We start from the raw sequence: 17,163 nt of genomic DNA on the forward strand, positions 1-17,163 counted from the left end.
CACATTTATTAAGAAATTAAAGAAATCGTCAAATGTTTTTAAAATATCTGTATTCTTTTAAAGATATCAATAATGTTTTAAAGATATCGGTAAATGATTAAAGGTATCTTTAATTAATTTCTGATAACCAAACAGAAATACTGATATCTCAAAATGTTATAGAGATATCAGAACATATTTCGTGATATCTCTAAATGTGTTTAAGATATCAATAAAACAATGACGATCATAGTGTATCTAATTGTATTAGAAAGTAATTAAAACAATTTACGATATCAGCAATGTTTGTTAAAATGTTATCAATGTGCTTCGTCATATCCTAAATCTATTTCGCAAAATCATGAATTTTATTGCAGATATCTATAATTTTCTCTATTCGAGATATTTTCAATTCAATATATCTCTATTTTGATTCAAGATATCTTTAAAACAATTTAAGATATCAGTATTTTCTAATAAATGTGAAAACGGCTTGCCATACGAACATGTTACCTTTTTATTTTGTTGAGAACATGCATATGTTATTTGAATAATAGTGACTTTATATATGTAGTTTTTCAGGATCAGTTCGTTATTTATTTGTGAGAAAGTGAGTGTGGTTTCAGCCGCTTTTAGCAATATTCCAGCAATATCACGGTGGGGGACACCAGAAATGGGCTTCACACATTGTGCCCATGTGGGGAATTTAACCCGGGTCTTCAGCGTGATGAGCGGACGCCTTAATCTATACACCCCTACGTATTTGTGACTATTGGTAGGTATTGTCAAATGAATTAAGAGCAGTATAGTGACGATGCTGTGTCTAGCACAGCTGGTGGTGTATCACGAGACAGTGGTTTAAAGAGGTGGTCGTTCAGCTGACAGTTTACTCACGATCATGTGTTGACATGGGCACAAAGTGAACGTTGGACTCGGAAAGTATCGGCAGTGATTCGGTGTCATTCATCCTCCCACTCGACACTTCCGGACCTCTGTCTTCTGTGCGCGGCTATCTTACCGATACGACTGTGTCCCGACACCGTTCATGGTTACCATACAACTATCATCACAAACAAGCAATCTTGTATTGCAAGGGATTCACATTATCAAGCTGTAAACCTGAAAGGCCTGTTTACCCATGTGAGAGGTCATCTGATGATGACTTGAAGGAAATTGATCTGTATCGTAGACTATAAGTATTCATGTGCACTACTAATAGTTGTTATATTATATATTTGGGCTTGTGGCCCGTGGTCTAGACTTTAAATAGTATTGTTTGGCCGTTTTATAAAACTTTCAAATAACATTGTAACAGCCCGTGTTGTGCATTGTAAATAATATTGTATTAACAAGTGTATGTGAAAGCTTGCTTAATGCCGATGTGACGATTAGTGTTTACTTACTCACTCACTCACACTCACCCAACAAACAATTTTGGAAATATTTTAGTTAATACCGAGTATCCCCTACTAATCAGAATGACTATGTACCGAAGAAAGGGCTTTGCTGTTGAAGTAGGGAATCAGAAAATATTTTTCAAAGTTAGATTGCCAGAGTTAAAGCGGATACCTTTCCTCGCTCTGTCAACGAACGGAATAAAAACTGAATATATAAATGATAATTAATACATTCATACATACATTAATACATAACACATGTACATCTGGGTCATACAAACTTAACTGAATGTGACATGATGAATGATGACATGATTCCAGATGGCCGTGTACACCCTCCTCCCTATCGCCTGTGTCCTGCCCACTCTGGTCTGGGGCTTCTCTAGAGGAGCCGGAGATCAAGCCTGCATCAACCTCACCCCAATCACGGCACCATCTCCCAGAACTCAACTCCGCCATACACTCTCATCGTGGATACAACCTCCATCAGACAGGGAGGGGTGGTTACAGGTTGGTATCGACATGACACAGAGAGTGTTTAAACTGCTTCCCTCAACTTGATGTGTTTACCACTCCGCCCTCTGCATAGAATCAGGAACTATTTTCACGAGATCAGTATTTGGCTCGCCTACATATACATGAATATCGAACAACGAGCTGTCAGCGGAGTTAGGCTTCATCATACAGTACACTTCTGATGGGTTCAACGAAAGACAATAACCCTGCACTGAAAACGGTTGTAAGCTTTTATGAATGTTGTAACCTTGATTAAACAACTTCTGAGCAAGAGTCGTTTGACGATTTTAGATGTCATTCGTAGAAAGAGCATACTTGAATATATACTTCAAAAGTAGTGAAATGTAGAACTAAAGGCTTGAGGTACTGGAATATTGCCCTACATAAAGGGGATGTGCACTACTGGAAAGTGTAGTTACTCCCTCTTGTCTTGAAGAAAGTTAAACGCCTATCTGAATCTGGAGATTTCAAACTTCACAACACCCACTAATGAAAGAACGGTTTGCAACACTGCTGAAGATTCAATAAATTATGTAGTACTTGTATGAATGAAAATATGTTTTGGGCAGAAAACACGACAGTAATCGAGACTGTGTCGAGGGCATATTTCACCCCTGACGTACAACATGGCACTAGACAGGCTTGGCGTGAAAAACAAAATTTTCCAAGGCTCCACTGATCCTCGTGTATGTTTGTTGTATGTTTCAGTAACTCTAAATGCCACCCCACTGATCCTCGTGTATGTTTGTTGTATGTTTCAGTAACTCTAAATGCCACCCCACTGATCCTCGTGTATGTTTGTTGTATGTTTCAGTAACTCTAAATGCCACCCCACTGATCCTCGTGTATGTTTGTTGTATGTTTCAGTAACTCTAAATGCCGCTCCACTGATCCTCGTGTATGTTTGTTGTATGTTTCAGTAACTCTAAATGCCACCCCACTGATCCTCGTGTATGTTTGTTGTATGTTTCAGTAACTCTAAATGCCACCCCACTGATCCTCGTGTATGTTTGTTGTATGTTTCAGTAACTCTTAATGCCACCCCACTGATCCTCGTGTATGTTTGTTGTATGTTTCAGTAACTCTTAATGCCACCCCACTGATCCTCGTGTATGTTTGTTGTATGTTTCAGTAACTCTTAATGCCTCTCCACTGATCCTCTTGTATGTTTGTTGTATGTTTCAGTAACTCTAAATGCCGCTCCAATGATCCTCGTGTATGTTTGTTGTATGTTTCAGTAACTCTTAATGACACCCCACTGATCCTCGTGTATGTTTGTTGTATGTTTCAGTAACTCTAAATGCCACCCCACTGATCCTCGTGTATGTTTGTTGTATGTTTCAGTAACTCTTAATGCCTCTCCACTGATCCTCTTGTATGTTTGTTGTATGTTTCAGTAACTCTAAATGCCGCTCCACTGATCCTCGTGTATGTTTGTTGTATGTTTCAGTAACTCTAAATGCCTCTCCACTGATCCTCTTGTATGTTTGTTGTATGTTTCAGTAACTCTATATGCCACCCCACTGATCCTCGTGTATGTTTGTTGTATGTTTCAGTAACTCTAAATGCCGCTCCACTGATCCTCTTGTATGTTTGTTGTATGTTTCAGTAACTCTAAATGCCACCCCACTGATCCTCGTGTATGTTTGTTGTATGTTTCAGTAACTCTAAATGCCACCCCACTGATCCTCGTGTATGTTTGTTGTATGTTTCAGTAACTCTTAATGCCACCCCACTGATCCTCTTGTATGTTTGTTGTATGTTTCAGTAACTCTAAATGCCACTCCACTGATCCTCGTGTATGTTTGTTGTATGTTTCAGTAACTCTAAATGCCACCCACTGATCCTCGTGTATGTTTGTTGTATGTTTCAGTAACTCTAAAAAACTCGTGTAATGCCACCCCACTGATCCTCGTGTATGTTTGTTGTATGTTTCAGTAACTCTTAATGCCACCCCACTGATCCTCGTGTATGTTTGTTGTATGTTTCAGTAACTCTAAATGCCACTCCACTGATCCTCTCGTGTATGTTTGTTGTATGTTTCAGTAACTCTAAATGCCACTCCACTGATCCTCGTGTATGTTTGTTGTATGTTTCAGTAACTCTAAATGCCACCCCACTGATCCTTGTATGTTTGTTGTATGTTTCAGTAACTCTAAATGCCACTCCACTGATCCTCGTGTATGTTTGTTGTATGTTTCAGTAACTCTAAATGCCACCCCCACTGATCCTCGTGTGTATGTTTGTTGTATGTTTCAGTAACTCTTAATGCCATGCCCCACTGATCCTCGTGTATGTTTGTTGTATGTTTCAGTAACTCTAAATGCCACCCCACTGATCCTCGTGTATGTTTGTTGTATGTTTCAGTAACTCTTAATGCCACCCCACTGATCCTCGTGTATGTTTGTTGTATGTTTCAGTCCACTGACTCTAAATGCCACCCCACTGATCCCTCGTGTATGTTTGTTGTATGTTTCAGTAACTCTAAATGCCACCTCCACTGATCCTCGTGTATGTTTGTTGTATGTTTCAGTAACTCTAAATGCCACCTCCACTGATCCTCGTGTATGTTTGTTGTATGTTTCAGTAACTCTAAATGCCGCTCCACTGATCCTCGTGTATGTTTGTTGTATGTTTCAGTAACTCTGCCTGCCCACTGATCCTCGTGTATGTTTGTTGTATGTTTCAGTAACTCTAAATGCCACTCCACTGATCCTCGTGTATGTTTGTTGTATGTTTCAGTAACTCTAAATGCCGCCCACTGATCCTCGTGTATGTTTGTTGTATGTTTCAGTAACTCTTAAATGCCACTCCACTGATCCTCGTGTATGTTTGTTGTATGTTTCAGTAACTCTAAATGCCGCTCTGATCCTGATCCTCGTGTATGTTTGTTGTATGTTTCAGTAACTCTAAATGCCACCCCACTGATCCTCGTGTATGTTTGTTGTATGTTTCAGTAACTCTAAATGCCACTCCACTGATCCTCGTGTATGTTTGTTGTATGTTTCAGTAACTCTAAATGCCACCCCACTGATCCTCTGTATGTATGTTTGTTGTATGTTTCAGTAACTCTAAATGCCCCTCCACTGATCCTCGTGTATGTTTGTTGTATGTTTCAGTAACTCTAAATGCCGCTCCACTGATCCTCGTGTATGTTTGTTGTATGTTTCAGTAACTCTAAATGCTGCCCACTGATCCTCGTGTATGTTTGTTGTATGTTTCAGTAACTCTTAATGCCACCCCACTGATCCTCTTGTATGTTTGTTGTATGTTTCAGTAACTCTAAATGCCACTCCACTGATCCTCTTGTATGTTTGTTGTATGTTTCAGTAACTCTAAATGCCACCCCACTGATCCTCTTGTATGTTTGTTGTATGTTTCAGTAACTCTAAATGCCACTCCACTGATCCTCGTGTAGGTTTGTTGTATGTTTCAGTAACTCTTAATGCCACCCCACTGATCCTCTTGTATGTTTGTTGTATGTTTCAGTAACTCTAAATGCCACTCCACTGATCCTCTTGTATGTTTGTTGTATGTTTCAGTAACTCTAAATGCCACCCCACTGATCCTCGTGTATGTTTGTTGTATGTTTCAGTAACTCTAAATGCCGCCCCAATGATCCTCTTGTATGTTTGTTGTATGTTTCAGTAACTCTTAATGCCACTCCACTGATCCTCTTGTATGTTTGTTGTATGTTTCAGTAACTCTAAATGCCACCCACTGATCCTCGTGTATGTTTGTTGTATGTTTCAGTAACTCTTAATGCCACCCCACTGATCCTCGTGTATGTTTGTTGTATGTTTCAGTAACTCTTAATGCCTCTCCACTGATCCTCTTGTATGTTTGTTGTATGTTTCAGTAACTCTAAATGCCGCTCCAATGATCCTCGTGTATGTTTGTTGTATGTTTCAGTAACTCTTAATGCCACCCCACTGATCCTCGTGTATGATTGTTGTATGTTTCAGTAACTCTTAATGCCACCCCACTGATCCTCGTGTATGTTTGTTGTATGTTTCAGTAACTCTAAATGCCACCCCACTGATCCTCGTGTATGTTTGTTGTATGTTTCAGTAACTCTTAATGCCACCCCACTGATCCTCGTGTATGTTTGTTGTATGTTTCAGTAACTCTAAATGCCACCCCACTGATCCTCGTGTATGTTTGTTGTATGTTTCAGTAACTCTAAATGCCGCTCCACTGATCCTCTTGTATGTTTGTTGTATGTTTCAGTAACTCTAAATGCCACTCCACTGATCCTCGTGTATGTTTGTTGTATGTTTCAGTAACTCTAAATGCCGCTCCACTGATCCTCGTGTATGTTTGTTGTATGTTTCAGTAACTCTTAATGCCTCTCCACTGATCCTCTTGTATTTTTTGTTGTATGTTTCAGTAACTCTAAATGCCGCTCCACTGATCCTCGTGTATGTTTGTTGTATGTTTCAGTAACTCTTAATGCCACCCCACTGATCCTCGTGTATGTTTGTTGTATGTTTCAGTAACTCTAAATGCCACTCCACTGATCCTCGTGTATGTTTGTTGTATGTTTCAGTAACTCTAAATGCCGCTCCACTGATCCTCGTGTATGTTTGTTGTATGTTTCAGTAACTCTAAATGCCGCTCCACTGATCCTCGTGTATGTTTGTTGTATGTTTCAGTAACTCTAAATGCCGCTCCACTGATCCTCTTGTATGTTTGTTGTATGTTTCAGTAACTCTAAATGCCGCTCCAATGATCCTCGTGTACGTTTGTTGTATGTTTCAGTAACTCTTAATGCCACCCCACTGATCCTCGTGTATGTTTGTTGTATGTTTCAGTAACTCTAAATGCCGCTCCACTGATCCTCGCGTATGTTTGTTGTATGTTTCAGTAACTCTAAATGCCACCCCACTGATCCTCTTGTATGTTTGTTGTATGTTTCAGTAACTCTTAATGCCACCCCCCTGATCCTCGTGTATGTTTGTTGTATGTTTCAGTAACTCTAAATGCCACTCCACTGATCCTCGTGTATGTTTGTTGTATGTTTCAGTAACTCTAAATGCCACTCCACTGATCCTCGTGTATGTTTGTTGTATGTTTCAGTAACTCTAAATGCCGCTCCACTGATCCTCGTGTATGTTTGTTGTATGTTTCAGTAACTCTAAATGCCTCTCCACTGATCCTCGTGTATGTTTGTTGTATGTTTCAGTAACTCTTAATGCCACCCCACTGATCCTCGTGTATGTTTGTTGTATGTTTCAGTAACTCTAAATGCCACCCCACTGATCCTCTTGTATGTTTGTTGTATGTTTCAGTAACTCTAAATGCCACGACCGCCGGCGACCCCTTCAGGGGTTTCCTGGTCCAAGCCCGCTGTACCAAGTGTACCACTGCCGACACGGCCATAGTGCCCGGGACATTTGCCAAGTACACCGCCTCGGATGACACTATTCAAACCAAAAACTGTGCAGGAGTCGACCAGGTAATTTTTTCAAGCTATGTATAAATATAGACTTAGATTAATCGTGTATCCAGTACGGTTGCCCTGAAGAAGCATACTTGGTGATATTTTTGAAAGTTCAAGGCTATGAAAACTTCTTGGAAACTTCTTCAAGTATCTCTAACGTTCCTCCATTCACTGCAATCTTGAAAGGTCCCACAGAAGAACACACCATTAGACTTTAAACGAAGACAGATGTGTTTTGACACAACGTTTATTCTCAGAACTCCATCACCCATACAAGTGCCGTTGAGAAGACCTCTGCCATGTTCACCTGGACGGCGCCATCTGATTTTGACGTGTCTCAGGGCATCGAGTTCAGGTACGTTAACCAGCCGTATATGGCATGAGCTCAACGTCCGGGTATCTACCAACTGCTTATACACTGTCAAATGCTGAAGGTATCCTCGGATTTTGCTGTATGTCTGGGGTTTTGTGCAGTGTTGTCCAGACAATTGTTCTGCCTGGCCAAATATAGGTTTATAAACCACAATCAACACTTCTAACTGGGACATCATGACTTTCCAAGTCCAAGAGTGGTTTACAACTAAACCTTACAAACCCTGCTTTATTTTCCTCGGGGGTGACTACTTCATGTTTGCTTACGGACTGGAGACTTTCGATGCCTCTTATATATATAAGTAAACAATACTGACGTAGAACATGCCAGAGTACACTACACGCCAAAAGAAACGTTACCCTCCTACCTTTATGAATTACTGAAAAACTATCAAAGATATGTTAGAAGGTATTAGGTTACAAGAAAGCTTAACAACACAGCTTTATGCAAATCACGAAACCTTTTTCGCAAATGCATTCATATTTAGGTGAAATGCATCCTTTTTTGAAGAGTTACATTGTCCTATTTTCGTCCATGCCGAAATAAACCAACAACAGTGATTTAGATGTTCAAAAGAGGGGTTGAAATATAATTCTGCTTTGAGACAAAGATAGACCATTTAAAGTCACCATTTTTCAACTATTAAAACAAGAAACAACTGTTGTAGAGTGTGTAAAAATGGAAAATATTCATTCCCATGATTCCAGTCCTTTAAAACATTTTCTGCTGATTTGCATTAGTGAAAACAAGTAAAACGTGTGTTTGTTTTTCTGAAAAAGTGTTTAAGAACATCGAAAATTATCTTTGTTTACATTTTTTGCCTGCAAAGTAACATTTTTTCCCTTTTCTGTGTACACATAGCAATATAAATCGCTAAAACGCAGCAATATTCAAGCAGTACTTGCATCCATTTCACATGTGGAATGATTCTATAAGGTATGAAGAGAGCCTAGAATACATGATATGATACACAAGTACGAGAAATATGCCACGATTAACAGCTGAAGAGAGAGAAAGAGCCATTGGGATGGTGCAGATTGGGTCGACGTACAATGCCGTTGCCAACGCCCTCGGATGCCACCGTATCACGGTAATAACACTTATTCAGGGATTCAGTCAGACTGGGGTCACCGTAGACAGACCAAGAAGTGGACATCCGCGCATCACAACGCCATCTGAAGATAGGTACCTCCGTCACTAAGGCAGGAGGGTAACGTTTCGTTTGGCGTTTAGTGTATGTATGGAGACACACTTTGTTTTAAGTGGTATAAGTGTGGAAATTCCTATAGCCCACATACTCAAATCATTATTTAATCTATTACGCTTTATCCATGGATGTTGCCTATGAGAACGGGGGACACGAAATTACATACAATGTATCTCCAAGATGAACACGATTATATTTGTTCTGTACATTTCTCTGATCGTCACGTAATCGAAATTTCAATATTTAAACGTTTCCTTCAGGACAAATATAACAGCAGCTATAGTGGTGGCCATGCTTCTTGATGTAAAGCAAGTACTGTGTGTGATTTACTCATAGTTCGGTTACCCATTGAATGAAGCGACCACCACATTAAACATTGAGACGGTTTATCTACCAAGGATCGTTATAGAACCAGAACTATCTGGAACAGTGAGGAATCTTACATCTGGAGCCGGACCAGGTGCCCGGATGCGGCAAATGTGTTTGATCCATGAATATACGTCACACACTATATCTTTGAAGGATTTCACACACGCACGCACGTACACACACCACGTATTCTCATAAGACCCCACACGTCATGTGATTTATGCCAGTAGACTTTATCTTGGTCCGTTTGTAAGAATCAATTTATTTTCCAGAGCTGCGGTTGTCCAGACTAGACCAATATGGTGGAACACAGTGATGTCTGACGAGATCAGCGTCACCGCCGCCCCTAGCTCCTCATCACAGTCTGCACTAGGGATGGCTGTTGTCCTTGTCTCAATCACGGCGTCTCTGTTACTGTAGGAGGTGACTGGTGTATGCAGTTCATAATAAGCCCTTTAACAGTATACTGTTTTCTGTCTTGGAATTCATGCAGGCCGTTCTGCAGCCATTGGTGTACCCAAACCACTTTAAGATGCTTCATTTCACATATGCCGGCTGGTAATTCCATTGTATGTTATAACAATATGTATATCTCAGTGAAAATAAGTAAGTTTATCAGTATTATAGAATATTCTGTTCGTTTGGAATAACACACAATTATTCATCATGTACGCTCCAGACATAAGTCTGAAATTCTTGAATGTACTTGTATTTCACTGTATTGAGTGACAACTGTACATCAAAGTATATTACTGGTAGTGAGGCAGACGCTGAGTCACTGTGTGGTTGTCAACGGATACTGTTTTGGTGTCTAGGTTTCAATGTACAATGTCCCATGTTCTCAAAGCAGCCTGAATTTCATGATGCTAAATATTGTGCCTTTCCCCTGGTCAATGTAACACACACTTATTGTACAGTGACTGAATGCTAATAGATTAACACCTTGACACAACCAGGCCAGTTCTACATCTTCTACTCACATCCTCCCACAATATAAATATCACAGCAGTCAGTCAACCTTACAACTGACCTGTCACTGCTATGACGATATCGGAATCCAAACAAATCCCTCGTTGAACTCAAAGGTTTTTGCTGTTGTCTCATACAATGTTATCTGTCTTTTTTCAGAATTCTTATTCCAAGTTCATTTCCTTTCATCACTTAAATTTGATCTTTAATAAGGTTCTGCCAAAGGGAGGTAAATGCCCCATGGGATTGTAAATCAGTACGTGTACATGAAAAAGTGATGCAGTGGTGAACCATCTTCAAGCTCAGCAACCATTTCATTTTATTAGGCCTAAAACACTACTTTAGAGTTTTATTACTTAGTCTCCTTTGGCCTTAAGACTTATCCTATTGTTTTAGGTACCATTTATTTTCCATACGATAAATTTGATAATTATTTTCTTTTGCTGTTCAGTTGGTCAAAATGTGTAAACATGTGCTTTCTTGTTTACTGGTTCTATTGATAGGTGCTATATATTATTTAATGATAATCAATTTACAGTAGTATAAGGAATTTCAAGGTATGTTTAATGTAATTTGATAATTTTTACTGAATACTGTGTACAAGGAACTAAAAGTTTATTTACTGAAGGTTTGTTCATTTTCAGTCAATCTAATACTACCACACCTATTATTGTAAGAAAGATAAGGAAGAAAACATATATAGAAACAAAGAAGAATAAAGTATCATTTAATTCCAAGCATGATTGCTTTGTGGATTGTATAATCATGTATGCTGGTGCTTAGGTTCTAAGGTTGGCGTGATGAGATGTTAGTGGGCAGCTAACGTCACTGGTATTGGTTCAACCAGACAATGCTTCGAGGCATGCTTCTGATGAATCGACCAGTGTCATGCTGACTCATGTATTCCACTCCTCAATGAGAGCCGCGTCGAGTTCATTGAGCGTGGTGGATGAATTTACGCGTCTGCCCATGAAGTCTCAGACGTGTTCAATGGGTAAAACATCAGGGCTGAATGCTGGTCATGGCATGGATGTTTTGCTGTTTGAGTAATTGCGTCCCAAACATCCCCCGATGAGCGTTATCCTCTTGAAATGTTGCCCATCATGTTGTGCAAATGGCGCCCCTAGTGGCTGAATGACGGGTATTGACCTGTGGCTCTGCAATGGACATTATGAAGATTGATGATGGTTCTTGACCCCACAATCACCTCAATGCTAGTCAATGGTATATGTTCCTTAAGTCCCAACTCAAAACTAAACATCCCCACCTTAATATCATTTAAGGACAACACAGAACAACAAGATTCCAGCGTTAACATATCATCAGTCAGCTCCATTTTCAAGATATATTTAGCGTTGTGTTTAGTCTCCCTATCTTGTCCGATTTCTTCTACAAAGTTGTGACAACAGTGGTCCTGAAAGAGAACATCACTGGTTTCAAAGAGACCATACATGAAGTTACAAGCATGTCTCACCTCTCTTGCGCATACATACTAGTGACGTTCCATGTCATACCTTGGGATGTACACCTCGCTGCACTGACGCCCCCCACGCTATCACTCATAGAGGAGCCGACCAGTGATTGTCAGAAGGGGATAAAGGCCAGAGTACACACACGGAGTCGAAATATTAATAACGAGACAGACCGATTGCTTGAAGGCGCATTGACAACGATAAAACCTACTGAAGTTCAACGATTTTAACACTAATCAATTAACGGAGAACACTATTTAAACGTTATTGAATAAGAAGTTGCAAGTTCAGCACACACAGCGTAAGATAGTCAAACACCGCACGAAGGACCAATATTTCCCACATTGAACCATATGAAGAAATGCAATGGAAATGTTAAAAATACAATGTATCTGTCCAAGATAAACATGCAGATTTTGTCAGCGTCCCCGCTGTGTTCTTGGTGCTGAAGATATCGACACATTTAATTGACTACCATATTTAAAACCCCTTATGGCAGCTTCTCGTCAAAAAGATATTGGGCTGGCTAGCTATTCTCGAAACGTTCGTAGCCCTACGAACTTCTTAAGCCCATTCTTAACACATTAGCTACGATCAAAGTTAAGAATTCTTAGGGCTACGAAGGTTTCGAGAATAAGAGCCCTTCTAACCCTTTTCTTAAAAATGTATTTAAGTATGCGAGTTTACGTCTTTCGTAAACATCAGACGAGTTTCCCACAATAGGGTGATATTTGTGTCGCTTTGTTTGATGTTCATGAGGCTGAACCACCTCTCTCATCATAAACGGTTTCTGTACCAGATATAATGCATACTAAAACACAATCAAAATCGTGACTCTACTGTACGTTAAAGTCCAAAACTGGTTTTAGCTATATGGTTGGTTCGACATAGTTTCGTCATGATAGGACAATGAAACGCTGACAGGAATGTAGTGTCACGTGAATGTACAAATTATAACACTGTATGTAATGTTCAGCAGTTAACAAAAGAGACAAAATCTTTTCAATATTTATGAAACATATTTGCCAGACCTGCACGCTTGCATGAATCACAAACAGTGATGACAGTTGCTCAAGAAAAGTCTAGGTCCCCAGCCTCACCGGTGGGAAATAGATTCATTCAATGACAGCCAATGGTGTACCCGACAAATAACCACGAGAACACTTCGTGCAACTCACAAGGGGATTGCATGGGGCATCATGTAACCGTTACCTTAATCCTGGAAATGCCCTCATCACACAAAAACAAAACCTTGAATTTACATTTCTTGCAAGTTACAGAAGCTCCCGACAAAAAGAACTAGCGTGCTGTATTTAAGTAACGCGTGATAAGACACGAACCAAGTCAACACCCTTGCTGTACATGTTACTTATATGTTGTCCCACACATCGGCGTTAGGTCCGTGGACGACAGGACAGGAATGTTGTTTTGCTGAAGAAAGTTTATGCTGGTCCAGCAGTATGATATCGTCCATTGTTCTGTTACAAAACGTGAAGACGTTGATCTGCCGCCATGTGGGGAACAGCTATTGTTCTCAGTACTTCCACTGTAAACGGTTGAGCTGTAACTCGACCATGACAGATGTGAACAGGTGGCCTGTCATGACTACTAATCACTCCCCAAATCATAACGCCACCGCCACCCCAGCGGGTCACCTGCTCAACGCAGCAATCGGCGTGACGTTCTACGCGTCGAAATCGGACTCTGTTCCATCCATGATGACTGAGATGAAATTTGGACTCGTCATTAAGAGAACACCTTCCCACTGTCTAGGGATCCATCTCTGATCTGTCCTGCATCTCAGTGTACGTTATTGTCGTTGTCACTGAGCCAGTATGGGACCATTATGGGCTCTGCGCGCACGCAGTCCCAACTGACGTAATCGCTGTCGTGCCCGTCTGGGGACTGATGATACCCCTTCGTTCACGAATGGTTCACTCCTTAAATGAGTGAAGAAATGTAATAATCTTCAGCTGGTGTGGTGACACGTGGTTGCCCTGGGTGTGGTCGATCACGTGTTCTGTCACTTGTGCGTCGGCACTGTGAAAGCCTAACGACTTATAAATTGTGACAATCAAACCTTCCAGTCACTTGACGTCACTTGACGTAGCTCCCAACAGCTGATAAACGTGTCATTTTGTCAACAATTTACTGCTGTTAAAAATGTCAGTGTGATTGTGGTACACAGTTGAATGATCTGTCAGTGTGATTATGGTAAACGGTTGAATGATCTGTCAGTGTGATTATGGTACACAGTTGAATGATCTGTCAGTGTGATTGTGATACACAGTTGAATGATCTGTCAGTGTGATTGTGGTACACAGTTGAATGATCTGTCTGTGTGCTGTGGAACCGCCTGCATTTTCACGCGATTTTCAGTCTTCTGAGTATGCATCACGATTATCTGTCATAGTCACATTACTTCAAGCTCAGTTTGGGTTCAAAATTCGTTTTGCATATTCCATGATCAATGATAATAGGACGATGCGTTTCTAATTGATTTAAGTATATTATCCATTGTATTGTCGAAAGGCATTTGATAGGCACCTATATCAGATAGGGCACCCTACACTTACGTGTCCAGCACTAAACAAACATTGGAACTCCATTACAATTCTACACACTGCTCGTATTCACTACTAACCACCCAGTAGCCTCTCTGTTAATTCCCTACACTGAACTGTCCACTACTAACATCCCAGTAGCCTCTCTGTTAATACCCTACACTGAAGTGTTCACTACTAACCACCCAGTAGCCTCTCTGTTAATACCCTACACTAAAGTGTCCACTACTAACCACCCAGTAGCCTCTCTGTTAATACCCTACACTGAAGTGTCCACTACTAACCACCCAGTAGCCTCTCTGTTAATACCCTACACTGTCCACTACTAACCACCCAAGTGTCCACTACTAACCACCCAGTAGCCTCTCTGTTAATACCCTACACTGAACTGTCCACTACTAACCACCCAGTAGCCTCTCTGTTAATACCCTACACTGAACTGTCCACTACTAACCACCCAGTAGCCTCTCTGTTAATACCCTACACTGAACTGTCCACTACTAACCACCCAGTAGCCTCTCTGTTAATACCCTACACTGACTAGCCACCCAGTGGCCTGTCCACTACTACTGAACTGTCCACTACCAGTAGCCTCTCTGTTAATACCCTACACTGAACTGTCCACCACCCACTAACCCTACCCAGTAGCCTCTCTGTTAATACCCTACACTGAACTGTCCACTACTAACCACCCAGTAGCCTCTCTGTTAATACCCTACACTGAAGTGTTCACTACTAACCACCCAGTAGCCTCTCTGTTAATACCCTACACTGAAGTGTCCACTACTAACCACCCAGTAGCCTCTCTGTTAATTGATAGTTTGCATATTCTGCTTACAGTCTGTAACTGACCCACATTTTATTACTGCCGACGAACACAAATCTAGGCTCTTCTGAAATGGTTGGTTGCCTAGATGTAGCTGAGAGTCAGTTTCCTGTTACCGAGGCAAGCCACATCTTCTACTGCAGCTAAATATATATCAAATGGGCGTTACCCCAATGAGCTGCGATCGTCCACAGCGACGTCTTCATAGCCTTTATCATTACATGTTCATTAACCATGAACTAGTTGTATTCATGTTTGGTACATGGCCCCTTATTAATATTATTTACCCATGAGGACATACATGCTCACGGATATAAATGAGAATGAAGCAGTAGTATGGATTGGTAATAGCGAACCTCTCCATGCCTGAGTGAGTGATTGAGTGAGTGAGTGATTGGGTGCGTGAGTGAGTGAGTGAATGAGTGAGTGATGTATTGCAATTTTAAATCAAGAAACATAAATAACCGTATGTTTCTGGCACGGAAACAAAACCCATAGGATAAAGAATGCGATAAACAGAAACGATTGCCAACCTTCCAAACATTAATATGCAAAGTTCAGGATTATTATAAGTCAGGTTCGATGAAACATCCAAAGCAAACATTGTCAAGTCATCACGGGGAATATTGCAGAATAGTAGTGATGTCCAGTAGATGTAGTCACGTGACCCCTAGCACGAGAAAAGGTATAACATGTAATCTTTGAAAATCACGAACATGCGTGCACCAGTCGGGTAGAAATGGGATGGATACACGCTGGCATATCAGTAACTGAAAGCACATGCAAAATGCCGAAGCTGAGACAAATTCAGCGAGAGCGAGCCATTGAATGCGCGATATGGGAGCTACCAAGCTCATCTTGCCAGAACGTTCGGCTGTACCCCAGCAACAATCTCCAGGCTGTTCACACGTTACCGGAATACTGGTAGCACTCAAGACAGGCCGAGAAGTGGACGGCCACGGGTCACTACACCCATAGAAGACCGCTACATCCGGACTATCCATCTCCGGAACAGGTTCGTGACGGCAACGTCGACGGCGGCTACGGCACTCGGGCATCGTATCAGTCGTCGCACAGTGACCCGAAGATTGAGATTAGCTGGTATAAGGGCTTACCGGCCTTTCCGCGAAATGGTCCTGACCCTCAGACATCGCCAAAACAGACAACGGTGGGCAAGGCAAGTATACAGGTGGCAAGTCCGAGATTGGCGACGTGTTCTCTTTTCCGATGAAAGCCGTTTCACCCTTTACAAGTGTGATGGCAAAGAACGGGTATATCGTCGACGAGGGGAACGTTTAGCAAGGCCATGCATCAGAGAAGTTCATCCATTCGGGGGTGGAGTCATGGTTTGGGGCGGTATCTGTGGAGACCAGAAGACCCGTCTGGTTGTAGTGCAGGGCAATCTCAATGCACGGGGGTACAATATTACTAAATGTGCAGCTGAAAAGTCAAATAGAGTCAATATGTTTTACAAAATCTGGCCTTCTTGTCATTCTCTTTTCATGTAGATGTATTGTGTGAATGATACCTGTATTCACTTTGAAATAAAAGTTTAAATAACAATAATAACAATAATAATAATACTTAAGCGTGTAAACCAGTTGAAGTCCTTCACCAAGTCTGCCCAGGGTCGGTATTTTGTGGAGAAGCTTTCTGAGAAAGCATTGCATCGTGTGTACACGCAGTGTGTGGAACAGAATAGCAATCCCACCGACTCCTTCGTCTGGATGAGAAACTGAGGGCTTCCTTTTTGCTGCTCAGGACCAGTCACTTCCCACTCGTAATCGCCAAAATGTGATTCTTTAAGAAAAATATCAATATGAAATGTCGACTATGTAATGAATTTACAGAGACTATCCAACACCTTGTCAGTGGATGCCCTTCTTTGGCACAAACAGCATATCTTAAACGGCATGGTGGCATGGCTCGTTGCTTTTACTACCGTCTCCGCCATGTCTGTGGCTTTGAGTCCGAGGTCCATCCATGGTATGACCCTGAACATGTCCAGGGCGTCATGGAAAATGATGCTTTCAACCTTCTGTGGAATA

The 17,163-nt window shown here is 41.1% G+C and overlaps 2 protein-coding genes and 1 long non-coding RNA gene across 3 annotated transcripts in view; 2 read left to right on the forward strand and 1 right to left on the reverse strand.

Moving 5' to 3' along the window:
* LOC124292547 (putative defense protein 3) overlaps positions 1-10,990 on the forward strand; it is a 47,095-nt gene extending 36,105 nt beyond the window's left edge. Inside the window, exons 4-6 of the mRNA XM_046729681.1 lie at positions 7,231-7,350; positions 7,593-7,690; positions 9,557-10,990. Of these exons, the coding sequence (XP_046585637.1) occupies positions 7,231-7,350; positions 7,593-7,690; positions 9,557-9,704 (366 nt within the window). The 3' untranslated portion in view covers positions 9,705-10,990. The remainder of the gene's footprint in view (positions 1-7,230; positions 7,351-7,592; positions 7,691-9,556) is intronic.
* Positions 1-17,163, forward strand: part of LOC124292549 (putative ferric-chelate reductase 1) — a 28,551-nt gene that overhangs the window by 258 nt on the left and 11,130 nt on the right. The window lies entirely within an intron of this gene.
* LOC124292551 lies at positions 10,623-11,817 on the reverse strand. The gene is made up of 2 exons (XR_006902478.1): positions 11,728-11,817; positions 10,623-11,410 (listed from the first exon to the last, which is right to left on the reverse strand). It is a non-coding gene; the product is annotated as an uncharacterized LOC124292551 (long non-coding RNA).

The sequence above is a fragment of the Haliotis rubra genome, unplaced genomic scaffold, assembly GCF_003918875.1.
Source record: "Haliotis rubra isolate DU_JTF1 unplaced genomic scaffold, ASM391887v1 Scf52, whole genome shotgun sequence".
Taxonomy (NCBI): Eukaryota; Metazoa; Mollusca; class Gastropoda; order Lepetellida; family Haliotidae; genus Haliotis; species Haliotis rubra.